General features: G+C 38.7%; 1 protein-coding gene across 2 annotated transcripts in view; it reads right to left on the bottom strand.

The window, feature by feature from the left end:
* EPB41L4A (erythrocyte membrane protein band 4.1 like 4A) overlaps positions 1-26,073 on the bottom strand; it is a 218,612-nt gene that overhangs the window by 64,228 nt on the left and 128,311 nt on the right. For both annotated transcript variants that reach the window (XM_010971499.3, XM_010971500.3), the window contains exons 7-12: positions 25,706-25,826; positions 23,270-23,357; positions 20,931-21,019; positions 20,260-20,323; positions 3,430-3,521; positions 1,895-1,972 (exon numbers count right to left, since the gene is read on the bottom strand). In XM_010971499.3, the coding sequence (XP_010969801.1) occupies positions 1,895-1,972; positions 3,430-3,521; positions 20,260-20,323; positions 20,931-21,019; positions 23,270-23,357; positions 25,706-25,826 (532 nt within the window). The remainder of the gene's footprint in view (positions 1-1,894; positions 1,973-3,429; positions 3,522-20,259; positions 20,324-20,930; positions 21,020-23,269; positions 23,358-25,705; positions 25,827-26,073) is intronic.

Raw genomic sequence — 26,073 nt, 5'->3', positions numbered from 1 at the left:
TTTCTTCCAGGGATGGTATATTGTTAGTGCTTTTGACATACAGACACAGAGACTTGGATTTCATTAAGACTTACTAGGCAATTAACACCAGCCACAAAATTAGAACTGATTCAGCAGAGCTTCTAATTCTGCAAAGGTTAGCTTTAATTACTTTTATGGAAGAAATGATATTTAATATGCAAAATTCAATAACTTTCTAATAATAATTCCCAGTAGCCACAGCATTTGCATTTCAATAAATTTGAGAAATCAGGTATGGGTAAACTGGTGGAAACCAACTACAGCATACGTTAAACAGCATAATTATAATTTTAACAGTATGAACACTAAGACAAATGCTTCTTCACTAGCTTCACTTCAGTGACAAGGAGATAGATTTACAGACATTCACTCTGTAACCCTTGAATTGTGTTATGCCCCAGCTGGAAGAACAACCCAAATACTATTTGCTGTTCCTCAGTATCAAAGTAAATACTCTTTCCTTAAATTCCTATAATGATATCACTTTCTAGGGAAGAATGTTTTTAAACTGAAGTTTAAATTTTAGATTTCAATGAATACCTTTATACAAATATCAAGAACATCGATTATACAATGACACATAAATTTTACTTTAAGTCAGTAAATGAGTAATATATCCAAGTGAATAATTTGTAAAGATAAATGCACTGAACATTTAATATTAATCACTCTTTTATTGATTTATTAATCACTCTTTTACTAATTATCTCTGGGTTTCAAAGCAAGACAAAAAAAAAAGTGGGTCACAAAGGAGAGGGATTAAAATCTGGCATGTTATTATCTTGCCAACACTGGACTCAGCTTTATTTTTAAGACTCCTAGGTGATTTCATTTGGTGATGTCTCCAGTGGAACTGACAGCAGCGTGGCCCACTGCCTGAGTGGTGTGTTTATATCCTGCTTGGGTTTTACAGGGCCTGGGACCTGCCTCACTGCCTGACTAACACCGTAGCTCTCTGAAGGCAGAGGTGGTTAGACCTGGCTCTTTGTAAGTCTGACACCCAGTACCATTCCTTCCACATCACAGGCTCTCCACTTAATAGAACAAATGAAACAAATCAAAAAATTCTTTTCAAAACATAGAAGGCTCCCATTTTCAATACTGGTATTAAAAAGAAGACACAAGTACCCACCAGGCTGCATGACAATCAGGCTTCTCCTGCAATATGTTAACAGTCTGTCTAATGGTTAACAGCGTGGGGCTCTGGAGTTAGAGTGCTAGGGAGCAGACCCCACATCACTGCTTCCTAGCTGGGTTTCCCTGAGAAGTGACTTGTGTTCTCTGTGCCTTAATTTCCTCACATATTAATGAGGATAATATTAACAAGGTTGCAGTGATTAAATGAAGCAAGAAATGGAATAGATTCAGCATAACGATGGTACTTAGTAACTGCTCAATAAAGTTTAGATATACTTGTCACCATATGTAGGCTTTAGGCTACAGGAAATATGGCTTTATCTACAACATAAAGTATACATTGTGTTACAACAGGGGATTAACTGAATGTCCTATGAATACCAATAAACTACTATTCGGAATATCTACTTTGTTTCATAATCACAACATAGAGATAAATGACAACTGGATCAAAATGAACTTCTGAAGATAATAAGCTCTACTATACTTTAAAAACCCTGAACTTAACCCAGCTAATGTAGACTTTAAATATAAACCTAGAAAATCATTTTTGTCAAGAAAGTTTTAATAAACTGTTATACTTGTGAAATTCATTGGCATTGTGGAAAAATAAGAAAAAATTAAATCACAAACTTTAATATGCATGACAGTTGCATTAAATATTTATTCATACACATACACACCCACGCCCACACACACACACACACATCCCCCAAAGGGAAAAAATGCTATTTACCTATACCGGTGCTTATAACTCATAGATCCAAACTTGCTGAGTTTTCTTGACAATGAATTTGATTCATTTTCTGGCATTCTAAATGAATTTTTAAAGGAAAATTAAAGACTCATGCAACACTTAAGCAAAAGCTATGTAGAAATATATAATAGTGCAACACTGTTTAACACATCACTAAAATATTTATTCTACATACTGGCAGGAAATAATAATCAGTTATTTTGAAGCTAATACTTGAAACACAATGACATTCTAGTATTTTATACAGGTATAATATCAAAATACTCAGGCCTCCTGAAGACTATTAGATACACTATTGCCCTCGAAAGGAGTCTTTCATTGTGAATCAATTTAATTTCTCCACTTAAAGTATCTTGGGGACTTTGTCACTACATTGATTTACCCGTGCCAAGGTTCTCACGGCAGTTAGCCACATGTGACATGATGGTTCACTCTTCTTTGTACCATATGCTCTGGTACTTTCCATTCCTGGGTAACTTCAACAGACACCTCGATGACGAGTTCCCTGGCCCAGCCCCACTGAACGAAGGGCAATGTCTCACATTTTCTGGACCACAACCCTCTCTAAATACAAACTTCACAAAGGACACTGATCATTTTACAAGACTACTTCTCTACCATCATGCTATTTGGGGAATTTTTCCTATACAAATCAAATAGGAATAAGGGGAAGAACTGACCTAGTTTTAAACTTACAAACAAAAAACAAAGCTTAATGTATTACATAACAAAATTCAGTTTTATCTTTACACCATAAGAATGTGAAACAGTATCCCCACAATCCAGTGGTCAATTCTCTACCCTCATCTTACTTGACTGCCCAAGAGCATGTAATGCAGTTGCCAGCTCCTTATTTATCACCACGACATCTTCCTCCCTCCTTTCCCATTTTCCCATGCTCTACTGGTTACTCCTCCTCATACTCCCCGGCCGGTTCTTCCTGTCCTCTAAATGCTGGGAGGGTCCCACAGCTCAATCTTTGGCCTTCTGCTTCTCTCTCTTCACTTTTTTCATAATTGACCTCATTCAGTCCCCTTTGCCTTAAATACCTACTAAATTTACATGACCAACCTTGGTCTTTCCAGTAAGCCTTGCATACTCCGTATCTCCACTCAGATGGCTAACAGGCATTTCAAATGTAGTATTTCCACAGTAGGACACTTAAGTTCCACCAATACCAAAGCTGCACTTGTACATAAACCTAAAAAACAATCGTCCTTGACCCTTTCTTACAGTACGAGCAAAGAAGATATGTATGTATGTGTGTGCATACACATATAATTCTCTGGATCCTACTAACACAAATATATATTATATTTGTATACATATTTGTATATATATTTATGTATTGTTTATATATTTATATATTTGTATTAGTATGAACCAGAGAATTAGGTGGCTGAAAAAAGAGAGAAACACTTCTAAATTTCTTCTTGTAGACAGAATTCTTGTTATAAAAGCAAATGTAATTTTCATTTATTAGGACAATGAACAAATGTTTCACATTAACATACCTAAAAAATGTATGATGTTCCACACTACACTTCCAAAGATGCTTGCAAGCAGTTTTACTTCGAGCTTCAAAAAAGAATGAGGTTTCATTGCACTGAGAGAGAAGAAGAGAATATGAATTAGTGCGATAACATTCTTCAGATGACAGCCACCCTCTAGGTACCATAAATTCAAAGAAGCAGATAAATTATTTTTAACACATAGAACAAAGAATAGTTATCTCTTGGTAACTAGTTTTGGAGACCTGCCTTAAAACCACTCTCAATCAATTAACGTATAAAATGTTAAGTCCCATGTAAATCTGACTGCCATCACCTTTATTCCCTTCTTCTACATCACGCCATGACCACGGTAATCAGACTGATGGCACTGAGGCACTGCAAACTCTTCCGGCATAAATGGGCACCAAAACAGGAAAAATATTGACCGTGTGGAAATTAACTCCCAATAAAAAGAGAATACTCATAAATCCAATTCTTAACTGTCTTCCTTTCAGAGATGTAGAGGCCACACTTAAACTGATGTCTAAAGAATCTCACGAGGGGCCACTGGGAGGAGGAACCACCACAGCAGTGTAATCTTGGCAAGTTACATGGTGTCCCTCATTCTGAATTTCTCCATTCTGCATCGTTATTGGGTGAAATAAAATAAATGATGTGATAGATGTAAAGCATCATATAATAGGCATACAATAAATTTTAACTATTATTTTAAACCAGTAGTTATTTAATTACTTATTCTAAAACATAAGAAACAAAGGCAATATAAGAGGTAATTTTAATTGTGCAGGAAAAGATACTTTTTTTTTAAGTGACTGACTAGGAAACCAGGCAAAATAAAGTATCAGTACTAAAATAATAAACCACAAACTCTGTGAAGTTACGTAATTGCTAATTTTGTTTCAGATAAAAACAAAAACCAGTTCACAAATATAGAAACATCCCTGGAATGGGGTTTCTCTGGATTCATAAACACCAAATTGTCAATGCAGAGGAGTAACTGAAATGATTCCTCCCCCTGCACGCTCACTTTTAACAAGGACAGACATTTATGTACATGAAATTTCTCCCGTCCTCGGGCTGCCCCATTTAGGAGCTTATTTGCAAAATGAAAGGATGTGAGAAAGCAGAGCCAATACATGCATGTTACAGCAAGGCAACCTCGAATTCCAAAACCTTGTGAGGTGGAGGAAGGAACTCAGAACAATTCCCAGGGATCTGAGTTGGGTGCTGCCAAGTACTAAAATAGAGCAAGTGGGAAAACTGGGGATTTGGCAAGGGAATGGACAATAAGTTCAGGCTGTTTTGATTTTGAAGTACTCATGGAATTGGGAATTTCACGCATCCAGTGAGCCAGTAAACAGGCAGGGGTAGAGCGGAGGAAGGATCGTATCTGCTGGCACAGATGATTTCACCTCAGGGTCTAACAGAGATTATTCCAGGAGAGAGCGCAGAGCAGACAAAGGTGGAATCACAGTGAAGATGCTCGTGAAGGTGGAGTGGGAGAGGTCACAGTGGACCAGGAGGCGATGGTGTCAGAGAGGCTGGAGGAGAGGGCAAGTCTCAAGTGACCCAGAAAGGTCAGTGTTTGACAGGAGGTCACCGCATTTCACGGTGAGAAATCTTCAGTGGCTTTCGTGAAAGGGGTAGGAATTACAAAATCAGAGATGAAGAAGAAAAGGTAATGAATTCAGAAAGTGCTTTCCTCAAAAACAAAAGAAGTGGGGGATGGGGGTGGAGGGGCAGTGCAGAGGAAACCACAGAAAGTCCCTCCGGGCAGGGTGGGAAACCAAGCCTCCCATCAGGAGGTGGAAATGCTTAGAGGGGAATTCCTCTTCTTTTCTTTTTAAAATATATACACATGGTATAAGCACCAAAGGTTAACAAAGTGGATACACAATGATAACTAAATCTCCCTCCCACTCTCCCCAACTCCCCTCCCCAGAAGCAACTATTAAGAGTTCCTTATGTAACAGGTCAGTGTTCTTAAGGTCACTGGACTATCCAAACATAAAACACATTTGTTCATTTGTTTTAAGATAACTTTGCATCTCTTTGCCCTGTATCAGAATAAGTAAGATAAGGCAAGTACAGGAGAGGATGCTCCTCCCCTCCCTCAACCTCCACCTTCCTCGGTGTATGCACCCCATCTCACTGAGACTTTCCACAACCCAAGCACTAAGTGGGACAGGACGCAATGGGCACTGTCACCGACAAGAAATGGGGACTGTTGACTACTCTGTGACACAGACACCTTCACATTTTAGCAAAAGCATCCACAAATAAGGGGGAACTGACATACCTAGATCAAATTTTCAGCAAGTTATTCAATTACATATAATGCAGATTTCCAAAAGGGGAGGAGAAACAAAAAAGGAATCAATCTTGAAAATAAAGCAAATCTCCTTAAACTTTTCTTGGACTGGTTTTCACTTTATTCTTCACATACGTATCTGTATTATTTTGCTTTTCAAATAGAGACCTGGTCACAGGAAATCTAACTTTAAATATATTTTTTAAAACTACCATCACCTAATGAAAGGATAAAAGGTATTTAAGATCCAACCAGAACAGGGTTTTCTCAAGTTTCTTTGTGTACAAATATATTAAAGGAACAAAAGAGCCTCCCACAGGCCTCCTAAATATTTCTGCCCTGTGCAAATGACAAGTATAAACTCATTCCCCATTCACAGAAGGCTTTAACACCAGCTGCCTGTTTTTTCCCCATTGTTAGCAGAATGACCCAAATACAAAAAAGAGCATTGCGTTAATACAACTTAAAAAAAGAGCCAGGTATTCTGAATAAATTCTGTGTATTTTTGCCACTTATAATAACTACTGGCATAACTGTAACTGATGTGACATTCAACTGTCTTTTCTTTCATGGCTCTCCTACCTACTCAACGTTTTCCAAACAGACATGGACAATTAGCACCTTTCCATTCGTTCATACAAAGATGAGTAGCTGCTTAAGAAGTTCTTTCCAATCTACCGCTAAAATACTTTATCCAAGCATTCAATGCTTGCTTTGGGCAAAATTACTCAAACACCTGCATAGTTTTGGCCATCTCATGCCATAAGCAAAGCTACAGTCTGAATCTTTTTTTTTTTTTTTGGAGGGGATGGTAATTAGTTTTATTTATTTACTTAGTGGAGGTACTGGGGATTGAACCCAGGACCTCATGCATGCTAGGCGTGCACTCTACCACTGAGCTATACCCTGCTCCTCTTGAATCTATTTCTTATTTTATAAAGGGATCAAGCTTAAATCACCTCTAATTCAGATACCACATGGGGCTTCATCACCCTGAGGATGTCTAAGTAAACTCAAAGTCCTGATTCTATCACTTGGAAGAATTCAGGACCTGGATCATACTGATGAATTTCCAACCTAACTCTCCTTGTTCTTCTCAGCCTCTTTTCCCATCTTTGCTGGCTGTGTTTCTCTGTGCATGCTTGAAGAAATAAGTCTACTTGAGCCTGGCCTTTCCGCAGTGTACTGACGTCACTGACAGGGCCATGGAGGGGCTCACACTGCACGAGGCACAGCAGCTCACTCTCTCTGGGCCAGCTCCAGCCTCATGGCCTCTCCCAAGCCCAACCTGCCTTGCCACACACAGCCCATACTTCAGCCAGGTCCTCCGCTTTGGTCTTGAGAAGCAGTCACAACGGACAGTCTGCCCTCCCCAGCTAGAATTACGGGGATAAACATCTTCTTAATTCTGTTATTATACATTTGTCCCACCTCCAAGGTCACTAGAAGTAACCTCAGGTACACTGCACAGGTCAAATATTTAAGAGCCAAAGAGATTAGTACGCCTAACAATAGTAAGATGCAATCATTATACAAATGTTGGAAAGGCCTGCAGCAGAGAGGTTTCCTATCAGGAGAGGCTAAAAGAAGTCTATAGTGTTATGGCCTTTTTAAACATTCAGTCTCTGTAAGATTTTTATGTACTTGGCAATAGTTAACTTACTTTAGGCATTAGGTGGAAAACAAAGTCAGGGGGCTAATAGCAAATGACTGAAAGAACTTAATTACTGATAAAGGAAGGCAAGTGGTGGAACCAAAAAAAAACAAAAAACCTTCAACTGAAAACAGACACCAAAGAAATATCACAAAATTTTAAGTGTTTTGAGAAATTATATCTTTATAAATGGTGAGCCTGAATGACTGCAGTTGTGCAGTTGTAAAGACTAAACTTCATGTCGCTGTGTGTGAGACAGTGCACACAGTGTTTGTTTTAATCACTTTCCCCATATTTTCCATGGCTTTCCTATCTAGGCAACCCCAATTCAAAGTCAGATAAAAAATTCAGAGTAAGTCCTGCAACAAAAAAAAAATTATCAATCTTGTTATTATTTGGAAAGGGAAGTTAGAGGGAATTTTAAAACAATGAGTAAACTGTTACCTTGTTCTTTCAAGCTTTCTCTTCACATTGTGCTCCCTTAAGAGTGTCTCTTACAACATTAGCGTCTTGTGATATTGGCATAAAAAAAACTTTCATGGGCAAGTAAGTTTGGGAAACACTGGGTTAAACACTCAGACTTTTTAATGTGCTAATGTGTTCTGTGAATCTCCAAGAGCTAATAAGGTAGCTGGTGTTTCCCTGATTTATATGAGCAAAAACTTTCTTTCAAGTACTCTGATTTAGAAAATATTACACTACACATAAACACCCCTACACCCACAAACCAGTTTTTTTTTAACTCTTTTTGAAGTGCATATAATATGCTTTGAATTAAAAATCAATGTTCATTTCAACAGAGCACTGGAAGAATAAAATCCATTTCCATTCCTGCATTTTACAATAAAAGAACAAAAACAGCAAAAATATTTCAGGACTGTCATCTGTGTGGATTATATTCCAAATTATATACTAAACATGAAAAATCTTTTTACCTCTTTTACAGATGAATAAATTAATTGCTTGATGAATAATTGTACATAACTCTTTCTAGTTCATAGAAACAAAATTATAGAGTTGGAAAAGATGTGTTAGATTGTGTTGTATTTCCTCCTTTTTCTTTTCCTCCCAAAAATTCAAAAGGAGAAAGTATGAGGCAAACACTGAAAAATATTTATATAATGTTTCAGTAAACTTTGAAAACTACTATAGTGAGCTTATTCTGCATCCTATTTGGAAAAATTCACAGATGCAATCCCAGGATTCCAGATGTTTTGCTTTTGTTATTGTTTTTACACTATCTTTTCCTCATCTGCTCTTTAGAGAAACTGTAGGATTTCCTAAGTGTTATCATTTATCTCTTATACTTGCAGATTCAAGTTTTTAATGATAATTAATCCTTACTGCAAGTCTTACAAAGATTTTTTTTTTAGTTTTTAAAAGGCATATCTGGTAAGATCTACTGATACTTTAATGTAAAAACATTTTACAGCAGGATTTAGAAATTCCTTCCAATGGCTCGTGTGTTTTAATTATGGAGAAACATATATCCTAGCAAATGAAGCAAAGAAAATTCCATGGTCCTAGAAGACCTGAACTCCCCTTCCTGCCTTGACAGAAGCTACTTGCCAGCCAAGACTGGTCAAGAACAAGGCGTTCCCACGCAAAACCCTAGAAACTCTACGTGCATGAGGGCAAGATAGTTTCAATTCAGAGACAGGTCCCAGGTGCCCATTACAAGTCCAAATTTGGACCAGGTTCGTTCAACCTCACAACCCTATAAGACAGATTTTATCATCTTCACTTCATAGATAAGGAAATGCAGGTTAAATGTTGTTCAGAAAATAGTCCAAAGTTAGAGAAGTGGGAGATCTGGACTTAAACCACGCTATTTGACCACAAGTCTAGTAGTTCATCACTGAATCTGAAAGACTTCAAACCAAAATGTCATATGGCATCAGGATCCAAATGTTACTAACAGAGCCACACTGGTGAATACTTCAAGGAGTATCTAACACCTATAGTTTCAGGGACATGCATATATTTTAGATGAAATGCAAAATGACACAAAACCTGTAGGCGGAGGTGGGGTGGTGGAATAGGATGCTACCTAACACACCTACACATGCACTTACCCTGTGACTGAGCATTCCTACTACTGGGAATTCGCCCCAAAGATACCTCTCCAACAATATAAAAATACCTAAGCACAAAGTTATTGATTGAAGGAAAACTTGTAATTTGAAACAACCAAGAACTACCTAAATGTCCCAGCATAGAGATTGGTTAAGTAAACTGCAGTACGTACACTCAAGGGAGTGCTATGCAGCTGTACAAGGGAATAAGAAAGCTCTCAATGAACTGATATAGAGAGACCTCTAGGATATATTACTAAGTGAAAGAAAAAGTACAAAATCACATACAGCATGCTGTATTTCACGTAAGAAGGAAGGAAGAAATTTTAAATATGCTTCTCTTTACAAACAGAAACACGGGGAGGTGGATAAACCATAAAACACTGAAGTTGGTTACCTACAAAAGGGTGAGGGAATAGAACTGAAGAAATATGGGAATTAGTGATACTTCTGAGTGTGCCTTCTAGCATGCTAATCTTCTACATCTTCAAAAAATGAAATCAAATAAAAGAAGATGTGAAGGGGGGACCTGTAGGTGAAAGCAAACTGAAACAGGTAAACCTAACTGGATCTCAAATGAATACCATAACCACAGGGATAAGGAAGGAGAGAAAGAGGGGCCAACTTGAGTAAATTTTGAACACGGTATTGGACTCTATGCTCAATCCTGGCAAGGTGGTGTATGTGAGTGAAAGAACTGCAAAAAAAAATACCATCAATTTTAGTGGTTTGACCAAAGCAATTCTGAAACTATTTGAGATGTAGTTCGGATTGATTAAACAAGTCAATATGTTACTCTTGCTGGGAGCCAAGGTTCTCATGGCCAAAGAAAAGCTATACAAACAGGCAGCGAGGGAAGAAAGAGCAAGCCCGGTAGGGATGGATGCAACCTGGCGTCATGGCATGAACTTATGATTTCCACAATGTGCAGAAGCATGTTCATATGTGCACCTGTGTATGAACATATGTACTTGTACTTATATTTGCATGTATGTGTATATTCATGCATGTATTCCCCAGCTTTGTCCATTAGAAAAGCCAAGAAGCAAAATCACCCCAGTAGCAATGACCACACCTCACACCCAGATCCTGACCCTTCCCCCACTAACAGGAACCAGAGCTCTTTGGAGAAATGGCTGATAACAGGGAGGATGCAGGGGAGGTGCAAGATGCACGTGAAATACCATATTGTACCAAAAAGGAAGAAAGTGAACAAAAGAATGGTAAGGGCAGGTCAAAAGGGCGCAGGAGCCAGATTAAAGGGGCTCCCACTGGCCAAATCTAAGACAACTTCAATACCAGAACAGTATGTATAGAGTGTATTATAAACCACCGAAAAATAGGAATAAATAAGCCCATGCCAATAACAGAAATATATTAAAAAGAGAGACGGTGAGGCTCCTGCTGGCAGTGGAATGCCAAGGTCTGACTCATAAACGTGGAGGCAGTGGGAAAGCTAGAAAATCAGCATCTTGCAAGCACCCTTGTAAAATACCACATCAGGCAAGAATCTTCAATGAATGCTAGACCTATGGGGAAATTTGAAGAGCAGGGTATTTGCACTGAATTAAATTATCCCTCCACAGATTACTTGTTAGTTGCAAAGGAGAAAAAATAATAATAATTTTCCACTGTAATTATACAGTGGAAAATCAGAACAACCGTGACTGGATAATCAAACTTAACTAACGTGAGGCAGATGGTGGTCACCATACGCCTCCAGTTGTGAGGCCCTGAGAGGGATACAACTTCACCTGTGCTGTTTTCCAGCTGAGAACGCAGAACCTCATCTCATCACAATGGAAAAGCAGACAACTATGAAATGAGCAGCTTTTTACAGCTGACCCTTGAGCAACCAAGGGGTTAGAAGTGCCAACCTCCACACGGTCAAGAATTCTGTGTAACTGGACAGTTGGTCCTCTGGATGCAAGGTTCTGCATCTGTGTGTTCATCCAACCAAGGACTGCAGAACACCTGGAGGACCTATTTAGTGAACAAAAATCCACCTAAAGGTGGACCTGTGCAGTTCAAACACCTGTTGTTCAAAGGTCAACTGCATTTTCAAAAAGTAGGGTAACATTGTATTCTAAATAATGTCACCATCATGAAGAACAAAAATGCTATGAAAATGTTCCAGATTAAAGGAGGCTAATTTGATTCTACACTGAAGTGGGAAAATGCTGCAAGGAACTTTACTAGGTCAACCAACTAAATGTCCCAGCTGGAATATAGAAAGCAGACGACAGAAGTATTTTATCAACATAAATGTATTAAGTTGATAATGGTACTGTGGTCACAGCAGAGAACATGCCTATTCTTAGGAAATACACACTGAAGTTTTTAGAGACATATGACACAGAAACTTATTGTTCAGAAGGGATTTTGGGTGTGTGTGTGTGTGTGTGTAGAAAGAGAGAAATAAAAAATTTTTTTTAAATGGAGTAAAATGTTAACAAGTGAATGTGAATAACAATAGATGACCATGTTTTTTGTAATATTTTAATGTTCACAATTTTCTGTAATTTTAAAATTACTTTCAATTAAAAACAATTTTTAAAAATCTATAGTTCTACTTAAAAGGTGAAAAGAACCCTCGCTTAACGTAAGCAAGACCTCACGGGCTTGTTGACCAACAGTAAGAACTCCTGGCGACCATCACTTCCCGTGTACTCTTCTCAAAACGGGCTGCGAGTTCGGCCAAGTGGGTCCAATTACGCGTAGCCAGAGCTGCCAGAACCTTTTGGTTCTACATCCTGTCACGCTGGGTAGGTTTAGCTGAGGTTAGCTCCATGACACATTATACGTAAAAGTAATCCCAGCATCTTTTTTTCTTTTTCATTTGTTCAACAAATGTGCTTAGTACACGTCAACTTCCGGGCCTACTGTGGGGACTGCATTCTTTCCATGCTCAGGAAACCAAGAAATTTGGTTATGATCCTAAACTCCTCCCTATTTTTAACAAAAACATTCAATCTGCTACCAGTCAGAAGCAATTTTATCTCCTAAATGTCTTTCAGACCTGCCCACTTGCCTCCCTCCTTGTGGTGACCACCCTGTCACTGGTCCCCTCGATCAGTCTGCATTCTCCTGACTTGTCTGTCTCTGTTCTCACCTCCAGGTGCCACCCCGCAGCCAGAGCGCTCTCTCTGAAACGTAAATCTGATCACAGTGGATTAGGCCAGGGGCTTGATGTATCACCAGTCCCCACATGAGTCCTCCAGTCTGCAAGCAGCACCAAGACGAGGCATGTGGACACAGGTAGGAGAGGCCCCGCCCAAGAAAGATGGGACTGAGCTGGTGCCCTGGGACCACCTCTCTTTCCTCAGGCTTTCTACCCTCATCACCAGGGTGGATGGCAGACAAGGAAAACCAACCCTCACTCCCTTCTCAATTTCACAACCTCTACATCTCCGTGTGCCTTGACTCCTCGGCACCCAGTCTCACTGTGCCTCCTTCTCTGTTTGTCAGTCACTCCCATATCATGCTCAGCATATTCCTGGTCTGTCCCCCTCTCCCACTGCTACCCAACTCCTGAAACCCTCCCTTGGTGCCCCCTGGAATCCACAGCCTACTGTCAGCAGAATCCCCGTACTCCAATCTGTTCTCTTAAACTGGATTCACTCTCTTGACCCAGTAAACGTCAGCTCTGCCCCGAAGGCAGCACCCACTGCAGTCTTGCCAAGTGGTGCTGTGTCTCTGGCCCCCTCTGTTCTCGTATCACTGGATGCGGGACATGAGACACCCTCCCTGCTCCCCACTGCCACTTTCAGACCACTCTCTCTCCTTCCCCCTAAATCTCCCAGCTTTGAACCTTATCAGAGCACATCATTTGCAGTCCCTGTGGTGGCTGCCATCCTTGAAGTCTCTCCCTCACATGGTGATGCTGCTACAGTCTCTGTCACTCTCTCCAAACTACTCTTGGGTTAAGTACTGGAAATTGCAATACATAAAGAAATGGTTCCTCCCACACCCAGACATCTCAGTTCCCGGAACTTCTCTCCTCCAACAAGGCTGTACTTCTCCTCCCAGCTCCTCGCTCCCGAACTCCTAACTCCAGGGCAGGGTTTCTCAGCTTCAGCACCGCTGACACTTGGGTGGAGGGCCTTCCTGTACCAGTATACAACATTTTGTAAGACGTTTAGCAGCACACCCCTCCTCTACCCTCTAGAAGCCAGAAGCATCCCTGTTCCACCTGGCACTATGACAACCAAAGTATCTCTAGATGTTGCCGAGTATCCCCAGGGGCGAGAGGTAACTGCCTCCAGTTAGAACAACTGCCCTAGGACTTTCCATTTACAATAACTCAAGACCCTCCCTAATCTCAATGCCTAGCCCCCACTTTCTGACCACCACCCTCTCTCCAGCTCCTTCCTTCCAATACTCTACCCCCATCAATCTCTCAACTAAACCAGGTCCTCCACCCACAGATCTGACCACTCTTTCACTGTCCTCACTCATCTCCTTATTCAGTTCTAACTCCATGTGAATCATTATAATCGGCACCCCCTCCCCCCACTGGGCTCTCTTGCCCTTCTCTCTCTTTGTACTGTTTTCTTGACAAACCAACTCCCTACTTTCTGCAGGCATGTACCAGTGCCACTGAACGTGGCTGGGGAAAAGCACACCGGGAGGAGGCTTGCTTTAAATTCAGGACCCTCGACACTACCAGGCTATCACAGGACGTCATCGAACCGCACCTCCCATGTCCATTTTCTTTCTAAAATTATTATTTCATATCTTCCTCTTCCTTCACATCCCAACATGTCCTCCCCAATCTCAGTCTCAGCTGCTCACCATGTGACGCAGTTCCCTTGAAATAAAAAGCAAATGATCGTAAGACAACTGCCCACCTACCTTAATCTACATTCCCATGTTCCATCTTCCTGTCTGCAAACCGTAGGTGAACTGCCCTGGCTGCCCTCTAAAGCCATTTCTATCCCTTCATGTACACAGTGGCTGTCACACCCCATCATCTAGTCAAGCAGTATCATTCCAGCAATTCTCTTTCTCCAACATCAAGTTTTTACCACGTATTGGATCATTCTCATCAGGGTATCAATGTGCTATTATTTCCTCCAAATCCCAAGGCAAAACAAAACACACCTCCTCCTGGCCCACTGCCCACCAGCTATCTTCCTATGTGTTCCCCTTTGTGCCAAGACTCCTCAGAAGGGTTCTCCACACTTACCAGTTCCAATTCCACTCCTCCTATTACCTCCTTTTCTTCTAGTTAATATGCATCAATTTAGGTGTTCATTCTCCTATTAATGAACTTCTGTGTTATATATTTTTTACTTTCCCATAAGCATTGCAATGAATATACATGCCCCCTGTGATTCTCTAGGGTACACAGACCTATGAGGGGAGTTACTGGGTTAAATCAATGACCTCCTACATTCCTAAATCTAACGGTCAGTTCTCAGTCCTTATCTGATTTGACATATCAGCATCACGGGACACTTACTTAACACATGAATTTTACTTGGCAAAAGTGAGGGCAATTTAGTATTTCTCTACCTTCTTAGTGGTTCTTTCTTAGCCTCCCTTTCTGGTTCTTCCTCTTCTGTTCTTACTGACACTCATACTCCTAGTGGTCTCATACCGCCTCATGGCTTCGAATACCAGGGCATGTCAACAATTCGCAAATTTAAGTACTCTGCCCAGACTTTGGTCCTGAATGCCAGGCTCATGCAGCCCACTTATTCAATGTCCCCACTTAGATGTCTAACAGACATCTCAGACTCAGCAGGTTAAAAACGGAGCTGCGGACCTCCCCCCAAGCCTGCTCTACTCACAGCCCTCCCCACCTCCCTTGATGACATCTCCACGCTTCCTGCCTTTCATGCCAAACACCTTGAAATCACCAGGACGCCTCTCTCTCATACCTCCCCACATCCACAAAACCATGTAGCTGAATCCAGACTCCAACAGCTTCTCAGTATTTGGAATATTGTTACCCTGGTCCAAGCCACTATCATCTCTCACCTGGATTTTTTTTTTTAAATAAGCATTAGCCGTTGAATGGGTGAACAAGCAACAATCTTGGCACTCAGGGAAGATCAACCATTTGATCTAAACTTTTAAAAAATTTAAACCCCTAGTAATAAACACATTCTTAAAACCAAGAGTTGACATATAAATGGTAAAACAATAGTGGTATTTCCATTAAAATCAAAAACCAATCAAAGATGTCTGATATTGCAAGATCACTTAACAGTCTTCTGGATGTTCTGACCAAAACTATAAAGTATGAAACTTCATTAAATAACAGAAACAAGGGAATAAACTACTTTTATTTGTGAGTGATACAACTATATACCTACAAAAATTTATAAGACTCAAATTAAGAACTCTTGGCTAGAATACAAGAATTCAACAAAATGGCCAGATTTGAGATAAATGTAAAATTCCATAGCTTTCACTTCTACCACCAAAATAAAAAAAAAGTTATTAGATATAATAAGAGGAAAAAATTATCTGTAATAAATAGAAAAAGAGTAAAATATATTACCAAACACCATACAGGCACACATAAATAAATATAATAAAAGGAGAAATGTCTAAGATATGTTATAAAGTATAAAAACTGTACAAAACCACATAGGGGAAGACATACATATGTTTGTATATATGTATGTATGTATGAGTATATATGTATGCATGTGTGTACATATGTATATATGTATGTGTGTATATATATCTACACATATATTTACACATACATATATATATATATATAAAATGTTCACTCTAACAAGGCAAAATCTGAAAGGGACTGTACCAAAATAACAATCATAATCATTACCTCTGAATTTTAAATTAATAGATAATTTAAACTTTCTTCTTTATAGTGTAATTTGCAGATTTCTACAATCATAATGTAATATCTTTATTTAAACCACAGTACCTATTTTGAAGCTTAAGTAATGCATAAAAATATTTATAATAATTAGCTTCTGAATCTGTCAGAAGGGTAAGGAAGATGAGCTTGTTATTTGTGGATGCAAAGAAATACATGACCAGATAATCAGTACATGCTAGTACATCATTAGTACTTATTAAGATATGTCAATGTGTTATATTAGACACAGTTAATATTAAAAAGCAGAAGTGGACAGCATTAGTGGCACAGTGTGACACCAGGAAAATCTTTTATCTGTAGGACACTGCTGCTCTTTTGAGAACTAATCTCTGAATTCAGCCCTAACAGCACTGAACATACAGAGATAAGTCTCTCTCACTGGACCAGCTGACCAGAAAACCCACAGAATAAGTATTTCAATCATTTTGCAAGCTGACTGTGATTACTGTTCCAGGTGATGGAATTCAGGGGGCTTTTTTTTTTTTAATTTAATCTATGATTACAGTTAGGCCTCCATCATAATCAACTTAATTCTACCATTATGTAAATCACCACCTCACAAAGAGGTACCCTGGTGGAGAAAGAAGAAAGACTTGCAAAGCCAAAATACTCACGAAATGGAGTGCTTTGGTTAAATTAATGTGCTGTTTAATAAACTAAAATTAAAAACTCTTTTGATTCGAGCCTGAGTTATACGTGACCTGCTTTGCCACCTCACTCAAGATTACTGCCACTAAGTTTAACTAAGACCTAGAAGCAAGGAGTATTACAGGCTGCACCCAAACAAACATCCACTCCTTTTCAGAGATGCAGTGGCAAAGGGACTGAGCTGTGTGTGGAGGAAACCAGGTCACACCATGCAGGCTGCCATTTAAAGAAAATCACACACATGTAAATCAATGAAGTTAGAACACTCCCTCACACGATACACAAAAATAAATGGCTTAAAGACTTAAACATAATACAAGACACCACAAATCTTCTAGGAAAGAACATAGGCAAAATACTGTCTGACATAAACTGTAGCAGTATTTTCTTAGGTCAGTCTCCCCAGGCAACAGAAATAAAAGCAAAAGTAAATAAATGGGACCTAACCAAACTGAAGAGCTTTTGCACAGCAAAGGAAAACATCAACAAGGTGGAAAGACAACCTATGGAATCGGAGAACATATTTGCAAATGATATGAGAAACAAGAGATTAATTTCCAAAATATACAAACAGCTCATACAACTCAATAACTAAAAAACCAAACAACCCAATCAAAACATGGGCAGAAGACATAAAGAGACATTTCTCCAAGGAAAACATACAGATGACCAACAGGCACATGAAGAGATGCTCAACACTGCTAATTATTAGAGGAATACAAATCAAAACCACAATGAAGTATCACCCTACACCAGTCAGAATTGCCATCATTAAAAAGTCTACAAATAACAAATGATGAGGAGGGTGTGGAGAAAAGGGAACCCTCCTACACTGTTGGTGGGAATGTAAATTGGTGCAGCCACTATGGAAAACAGTATGAAGGTTCCTTAAAAAACTAAAAATAGAGTTACCATATGATCCAGCAATTCCACTCTTGGACATATATCCAGACAAAACCGTAATTTAAAAAGATACATGCACCCCAGTATTCACAGCAGCACTAATTACAATAGCCAAGACATGGAAGCAACCTAAGTGTCCACTGATAGATGACTGGATAAAGAAGATGTGGTATATACATATACAATGGAATACTACTCAGCCATAAAAAGAATGAAATGATGCCATTTGCAGCAACATGGATGGACCTAGAGATATCATACTAGATGAAGTCAGAAAGACAAATGCCATATAATATTACTTATATGTGAAATCTAATAAATAAATAAATATGTGTGTGTGTGTGTGTGTGTGTGTGTGTGTATACACACACACACACACATATATAAAATATGATACAAATGAACTTATTTACAAAACAGAAATAGACTCACGGTCATATAAACAAACTTATGGTTACTAAAGGGGAAAGAGTGTGGGGGAGGGATAAATTAGGAGTCTGGGATTTACAGATGCAAACTGCTATATATGAAACAGATAAACAACAAGGTCCTTCTGTATAGCACAGGGAACCGTATTCAAAAGCCTGTAATAAACCACAATGGAAAAGAATATGAAAGAGGATCAATCGATCGATCTATCTATCGATCTATCTATCTATCTAACTAACTAAATCACTATGCTGTACACCAGAAATTAACACATTACAAATCAACTATATTTCAGTTAAAAAAAGGAAAAAATCACAATTCCATCCATTTTTTCATTGTTTTTGCCTAATAATGAAGAAATGCAGGAAATTCAAATTAATTGAAACTTCACCAGATATTCAACTTAAGGCAAAGGAAGGCATTTTAAGGCACTGTAACAATAATGTAAAAGGAGTTCACCAAAGGACTTCATTCACAAAAATAGCCTAGATCTAAGAGGAAAAATGAGTTTGAATAATAGTAATGCTTCCATGAAAGGTCTTATTATTTTATTACCATATTCTTATTAAAAACTTGAAATGTTATTTTCAGTGTATTAAACAGCTCTTACTCCTTACATTAAGTCATGTGAAACCAGCGTCAGGATGGGAAGAAAACTGTGTAACACTGCTATTTAATGAGCTATTTTACTTCTGGATGATTTTAAGTCAAACTTTTATTAGCACATCTTTTAAGACTGATGTATCTAATCAGGAGTTGAATAAAACTGGATTTTCTTCAAACTAGACTGTTAAGAACTACTATGAGGTTTTTAGACTATCATTCTTTTAAAAATCTTTTAGACTATCATTCTTCTAAAACTCCTTACAAGTTAAAACTCATTTCAAAATCCAATTTTACTGCAGCAGTACTTGGCAGCATGTCACACAGTTCCGGGAGTTCGTATTTTTCTAGAAGGACAAGCAGTAGTATCAGGTTTTCTGACCTGGCAGTCCACCACCACAGTAGATCAGTTCTCTGATCACGCGACAGATATTTGCTGAGCCCCCGTGACATGCGAGGCACTATGCCAGAGACCATGTTCCAACAGCAGTTGCAGCCATTCTTTTTCCCTGACTCTCAGCTTGTGGATGCATCAGGAGATTTCCTTTACCTTGTCTTTCACAAGTATCTTATTACAAAGCCAGTTCAATTCACTGAAGTTTTTGTTCTGCATAAAGTTAGTATCAAAGAGACAGAAGGGTGAATTCTCCTACGTCATATTTTCACCGAGGTACCCCATAAATGTGGATTATAGTAATAGCACTTCAAGGGAGCATTATTTTCACAGGGAGATTAAAAGAAACTTTCACATCCTTGCCTTCTTTTGCCCAGTTTCCTAAAAGCTACCTGTCAAGGCATGAGAGCAGCCTGAGGCTCTGGCAGATCTTGTGCCCGCTACCCAAACGGACCTGGAGGTCACTGCCAAGCTGCAGAGCAATGGTCAGCATTTTTTCACCCTTGGCTTACAGTCCCCCTTGAGAGCATCCAAAAGTGTGACTTCCTACAGGTAGATCAATTTACTTCAGGACAAAATTAGGACACGTTGTATCTTGAATGCAGGCTGTGCCCTTCTGATTAGGTGACTCCTACCTTCACAGACTACACTGAAGGGCGAATTGCCCTAATAGTGATAACCACCTCCTAGTCTCTCCTGTGCCCTACAGACACTTTTCTTTGTACTCCGCTAAAACTGAAATGACATTTCTCCATTACCAGCTCACTCATTTCTACTCACTTCCCCTTCCCTACCTGGAGAAGAGGGAGTGCACACAAGTTAGTTAACCTGGTTCCTTGTGCCTACAGCTGAGGACAACATGGCAGCTTTACTTCACTGTGTCTTATAAGTGACTGATAAGCAGACAAGACTTCCTGTCTTGGGTAAACTAAGCACTAAACACAAACTTACATCTTTTCCCAGTACTCTGAGTTCAAACTGTGTCTCCTTGAAGTGAACTTTCGTAATCCGAGGCCTGAAAAACAAAGCAGATGGTGGTGGTACTGCTGTTAAGAATTAATCAGAAATTCAGAGAAGTATCCAGTGGAAGGACTGGTTCATACTGGTTCTTTCATGGACTGCTACTGAGACTGCAGAGTTCCCTGTACATCCTTTGCTCTGGACACCTTCCTGAACAAAACTGCATTCTCACTCTCCTGGCTTCTCCTATAAATGTAGACAGGTTTGGAATTCCCAGGCCCTGCCAGTGCTGCCTTCCCAGACACAGTGTAGTGCTATCGGCTCCCCATTCTCTCTCAGATCCTCCCTATTTAGAAGTAGAACTCAAAGTAGTCCTGGGCCCACAGCCCACCAGCGCACACTGGAATGACTAAGAAATCCTACTACACACAGCTTCCATGGACAAGAGTCCAGAATCATAGTGCCTGAAATGTACAGAGAAAATATACATGGAGAGATGCACTGGAAGAAAACTTATTCCCAATTTCACTCATTTACTTTACAACCACTGGAAATGTACTGATTTTCTTTTCCCCAACACTTTCAAAGACACCCAAGTCCCATAGGCCCAATATATCCAGTGTATAGCTTTAATACCAACTCTGCCCTCAAGTTAAACTTACCAGAAATACTTCCCCACTTGCTTTTTATTCTTGTAGACAACAACACCAACTGGAGTTAATCCTAAGAAATACTCAGATTTGTTTTCTCCCTGCAAAAACAAACATATGCCTATAACCATGAATTTATTCATGAAAAAACTCTTTCCCAAACTGGAACTGGCCATACAAATGTAATCTGTTGCATTAATATTGGATCTAGTTTTTAAATGACATCAACTTAGAGCTAGCTAAGCTACCCTTGTAGCTAACTTGCTGCTCATTTTTTTTAGGTTTTTAAGAAAATTTTTCTTAGTGCATTCTAATTTGTCACCTCAGTTCATTAAAAGAAACTGGACTGCCTATCCATCGGGTCACTGATTGATTCACCCCATGGTGCTTCTACAAAGGCGTTCAACTCTGGCTGCACATTTACTAGAATCACTTACTCAGCTTAAAATGCTGATGCCTGGGTGCTATCAAACTGGTTAAACAAGAATCTGTAATGGAGAGGCCCAGGTATCAAAAACGCATAAATGATCCTGGTGATTCTTCTGTGCAGCCAAGAACTGACAACCACTGGCTGCTCTCAAGGGTCCCTTCCAAGGGCTCATCTTGATCTCACTCTCTGATCTGGACAATCATGAGGCCTGGGTCACCACCACCCGCCCCAGAAAGCTCAAACAGCCACCAGCAGACATACACTTGGATTTTCTGAGGTCCCCAGCATGCTCCTTCCTACTTTCATTTGTGACTTTAAGACTGCTCAAAAATTTAAAAACACAATCTCTTCTGGTAAAGACTAGAGACCCTTAATTTCCAGGCAATGATAAATCCCAAATAAGAAAATGGGATTCTGAAATGAAAAGGTCACAAAAGAATGGGTACTGAGGACATGCAGAGAACATGCAGAGAAGTGTTTGTATTAATCTTATTTCTACTCTAAGGTCAAACAACAATCTGCAAAGTCATATTCCCAAGGAATGTAAGATAACAAATGTGCTTTGAGAAAAAAATCAGCTGTTGCTCACTTTCAGTTCTAAAAATTTGATTTTAAATGAATGTATGGTAGAGGTTCTAATGGAGTGGGTCCATTTGCCATAAATTTCCATTGCCCACACAAAAAAGTATTTTCAAATTAGGATAAACATTACACAAATGCCAGAACATTCTGCAGAAGATCCTCTCTTTATACATTTCCTATAAAATATATTTTTTAAAAAACTGAAAATCTAACAAGATTAATGTGGATAGAAGAGAAAAAAGATAACTATCCCATAAAGTTTTAGAAGTATTTTTAAAGGATAGTAGTATGGAATATTTAATGGTTTAATGAAATTAGAATCTAATTTATCAGGAAACTACCACCTCTCCCAAATATGTAACTTTTATTTCCATATTAACAGTACACCCAGGGATGCTTCTAATTCTTTACAATATGAGATGATTTCTTATTTTAGGAAACTCTGATGAGCAAAAGACATATTACAAAGTGAATGTATAAATGAGTTGCTTGCATTACAGGAGGTTTTGTCAGGTTCCTTAAAAAATTAGATCCATAATCCAATTGACAAACTCAGTGTACATATAATCTTTAGTGATTAATTTCATGTAAAGAATAAGGCACCTGGTTCATTTTCTCAAATCATCACATTTGCCTACTGATAACTAAACTTTTATAAAATGAGAGGCAATGACAGTCCAATCTCCCTGGATAGAATAAACCAATTGGTAACCTTAGAGAAGTGGCTCAAAGTTTAAGACCTGGATCTAGAACACTCAGTGCAGATTCAGTGTAATTGCTCACTGACTGCATTCAAGTAAGCTTTCATCAGCCACTGAAGAAAAGTTTCAAAACTGTTCCTAGGTAAGCCGTACAATAACTATATTAGGCAATAACCCTAAAATTGACAGAACCTGAACATCCAACATAGAACCACCAATAGTTACACATATTCTGTTGCCTAAAGCCTACTTTACCAGGCAGGTGATTTTATAAGTGATTTTCAGCCATAAAATCTATTTTTGGAAAATCCTCTTGTTTTCTGTCTAATATAATCAATTACAGACCAATTTAAAACTGTTTTGACATCTAGCTAAGCCCTCTGGAGCTGTTATCCAGATTGTGTTTTCAAGCCCAGTTAATTGTTTTCTACATCGGGAAATATAATCACAGACTTCTATGCAAAACTCATTAGGGTTTAATCCACGCAAGAGATTCCTTGTGTTCAAAAAACACACATGAAAAAGTATCATCTGCTTGCTAAACAACGAGACTGCTGCTTTCCTTTGGGAGTTTCAGTGACTTTTTAAGAAAAATGTCATCAGCTTAAAATATTTTGTGTTAATTAAATGTTACTCACATAGACGGGATGGAGGTCAACACCATACATCTCTAGGGATTTGGCAGTCCTCAAGTAATTCAGCTCTGCTTCGGAAGGAGCCTGACCCCTGCACCCAGCACAAAAACAAAGAGCCTTACTTACTGATAGCTACTGCACTCACAGGGAATGTAAACCATTTTCACTGGAAAAATAAATAATCCTTTGTGCCAATGCAAACATAAGCCTTTGCATTTCTAGAAGGCCCATGCCTTCATGGTAATAAAATCTTACACTCTGAAGTGATACTTGTGTTAGTTAATTCCATATACCAAATCTATTTTTGCTCATTATGGCCAATCCCAATGGCCTAACATGTATTATGAAGTCTCAGTTTCAGAAACTCCCAAAGAGATTACTGAGTATATAAGCCCTCAAATTAAAAAGCAAGCTCTTTACAAAGAGTGAAGTGTCTCCATGCACCAGCAGCTCCCCACTGGGAGGGAAAGAAGGGCAGCAGGGGTGGGAAGGAGAGAGAGGGCTCCCTACCACCCAACAGGGGCACCTCAGCATCTCCTGAGTACACATGTAGTTATTTAGAAACTGCAAAACTATTTGTCATTTTCTTAAAGATCTCCCCCAAATCTTCACTGGTGATAATAAACAGAAAATAGCACTCATTCCTAACGAAGGTAAGCATGTGCCAGGAATCCCCACGGATAAGTGGTCCTCTGCATGCATGGGTTGGGGGGGGGTGTGTGTGTGACAGAGAGAGAGGGAGACAGAGATTTTCAGTGGTTAACAAAAGGAATTATGAATTTTTAAAAATTAAGAAATCCTGCTGCAATACAATCCCACGTTTCAACCACAGTACTCTGGAAAACTCAGCACTATAATACTTTCGAAATCTATGAAGAATGTTCACCACAAATTAGACACAAGAAAGGTACCAAACCTTAATCGAGCTTTATTCTCTTAGAAATAAGAGTCACGCTGTCAGCACCATTACATAAAACATATAAGGCCCTTTACCCAAAGCTCTTTGATAATTTCAAAACATCATTGTACTCTGAAACTCCTAGGAGAATTAGTATTCTCAGAAAGTGTCAAACACGCTGCCCTTCATAATACTGTAACAGGCACCCTCTTTGCACCCACTTCAGTGAAACCTTAAAATGAAAGACTCTATAAACAGGCTAGAGAGCGTTCTGGGACATGCTAATACAAGGTGGAAGGCCTGGTTTCTCTGATTACAATTCAGCAACTGACTTCTCCTGCTACTCACTGAAACAGATCCGTTAGGCAAACATTTTTTGTTGACCAGATTAATTCTACATTTTTTCCCCTTAACTATAATAGATCTGAAATCAAGCAAATTCAAGGGGGAATGTTACATAAGAGGCAATAAAGCAAAGTTAATCAGTATAGAGGATTTAACCAAAATAACTATAATTAAATTATAACTTCAATGCTGCGGGCCATTAATTGAAAATCCTACTAGGGGAGCATGTATATTTCTCAGAAGGGCACGTGGTATTAACATAATACCCTTTGAGGCTCCACACTGGTGTCATGATTTCCAGATTCTTTGCTGGAGACTGAATAGGGCTTTGCTCGTAACTGTGAAGAATTTACATACCTAACATGGAGCAAATGCAGAATACATTGAGGCTTGTGTGATTATACAATATATTTATAGTTAACAAAATAAATATCACAAGGTACTGGTGACTGAAAAAAACAGAAGACTGCAGAAAACAGTAGATACAGAATGATTTCATTTATATAAAATCATATATACATAAATCTATACAAAACAATACAAAATAAATTTTCTCTATGGGAAATTATGCACAGGGAGAGGTCTGAAAGGCCGTCAACTAAAAATATGTTGACTTCAGGTATTGGGATTCACTCATTCCTTTATGCTTCTTAAATTGTTTGGGTTTTCTATGAGCATTTTAGTGTTATAAGCAAAGAAAAAAAAAAAACTTAAAAAAGAGAAAGTTTTCAAGGCACCAGTGAAGACTTTATTAAGAAATGTTTCTTAAGTCTGCCAATAACATAAGATGATGTTTAATGGGTGAAGCAACATAAAATGGGATTCTTTTTTTCCAGCTTTATTAAAGTATAATATAACACTATATAATGGTACTCTAGAAAACTCAGCACTATAATACTTTCGAAATCTATGAAGATTGTTCACCACAACATTCAAGTAAGTGGATGGAATTTGAGGGCATAATGCTAAGTGAAATAAGACAGATAAAGGCAAGTACTGTATAATATCACCTGTATGTAGAATCTAAAAAAAGCCGACCTCATAAAAACAGAGACTAGAATGGTGGTTACCAGGGACCAGGGGGCTGGGAAATGGAGAAACACTGGTCAGAGAGCATAACCTTCGAGTTGTAAGATGAAGTTCTGGGGCTCTAATATGCAACAGGTTGATTATTGTTAATAAAATGTGATCCTTACATTAAAGTTTTATGAATCCTTTCTATAGCTTCTTCAAGTTCTTCCTTCTGATCAGGAACAAACCGGTACTCTGAGACGTATCCTGCAGTATGCTTATATGGGTCATAATCTCCAAGTTCAGCTGAAAGAGAAAGAAATTGTATTTTTTTCCCCTTTGAGGAAAACATTCCTAAAAATATAGGAATAAAAATATTCCTATCATGCTTAAACATTTTCTTCAGATGTTTTATTAATAAATGTATATAAGATAATAACTAAATAATTTTAGTTTAAAACCACTCTGAGGAGCATATACGGATAGTATAAACAAAATCTCATCTTAAAAACATAAGACTTTTGCTTTCTGAAAGACTATATCATAATTTTCA

This window comes from Camelus bactrianus, chromosome 3 (assembly GCF_048773025.1).
Source record: "Camelus bactrianus isolate YW-2024 breed Bactrian camel chromosome 3, ASM4877302v1, whole genome shotgun sequence".
NCBI classification, from domain to species: Eukaryota; Metazoa; Chordata; class Mammalia; order Artiodactyla; family Camelidae; genus Camelus; species Camelus bactrianus.
The sequence above is the reverse complement of the archived record's forward strand: the minus strand, read 5'-3'. Positions and strand labels throughout refer to the sequence as shown.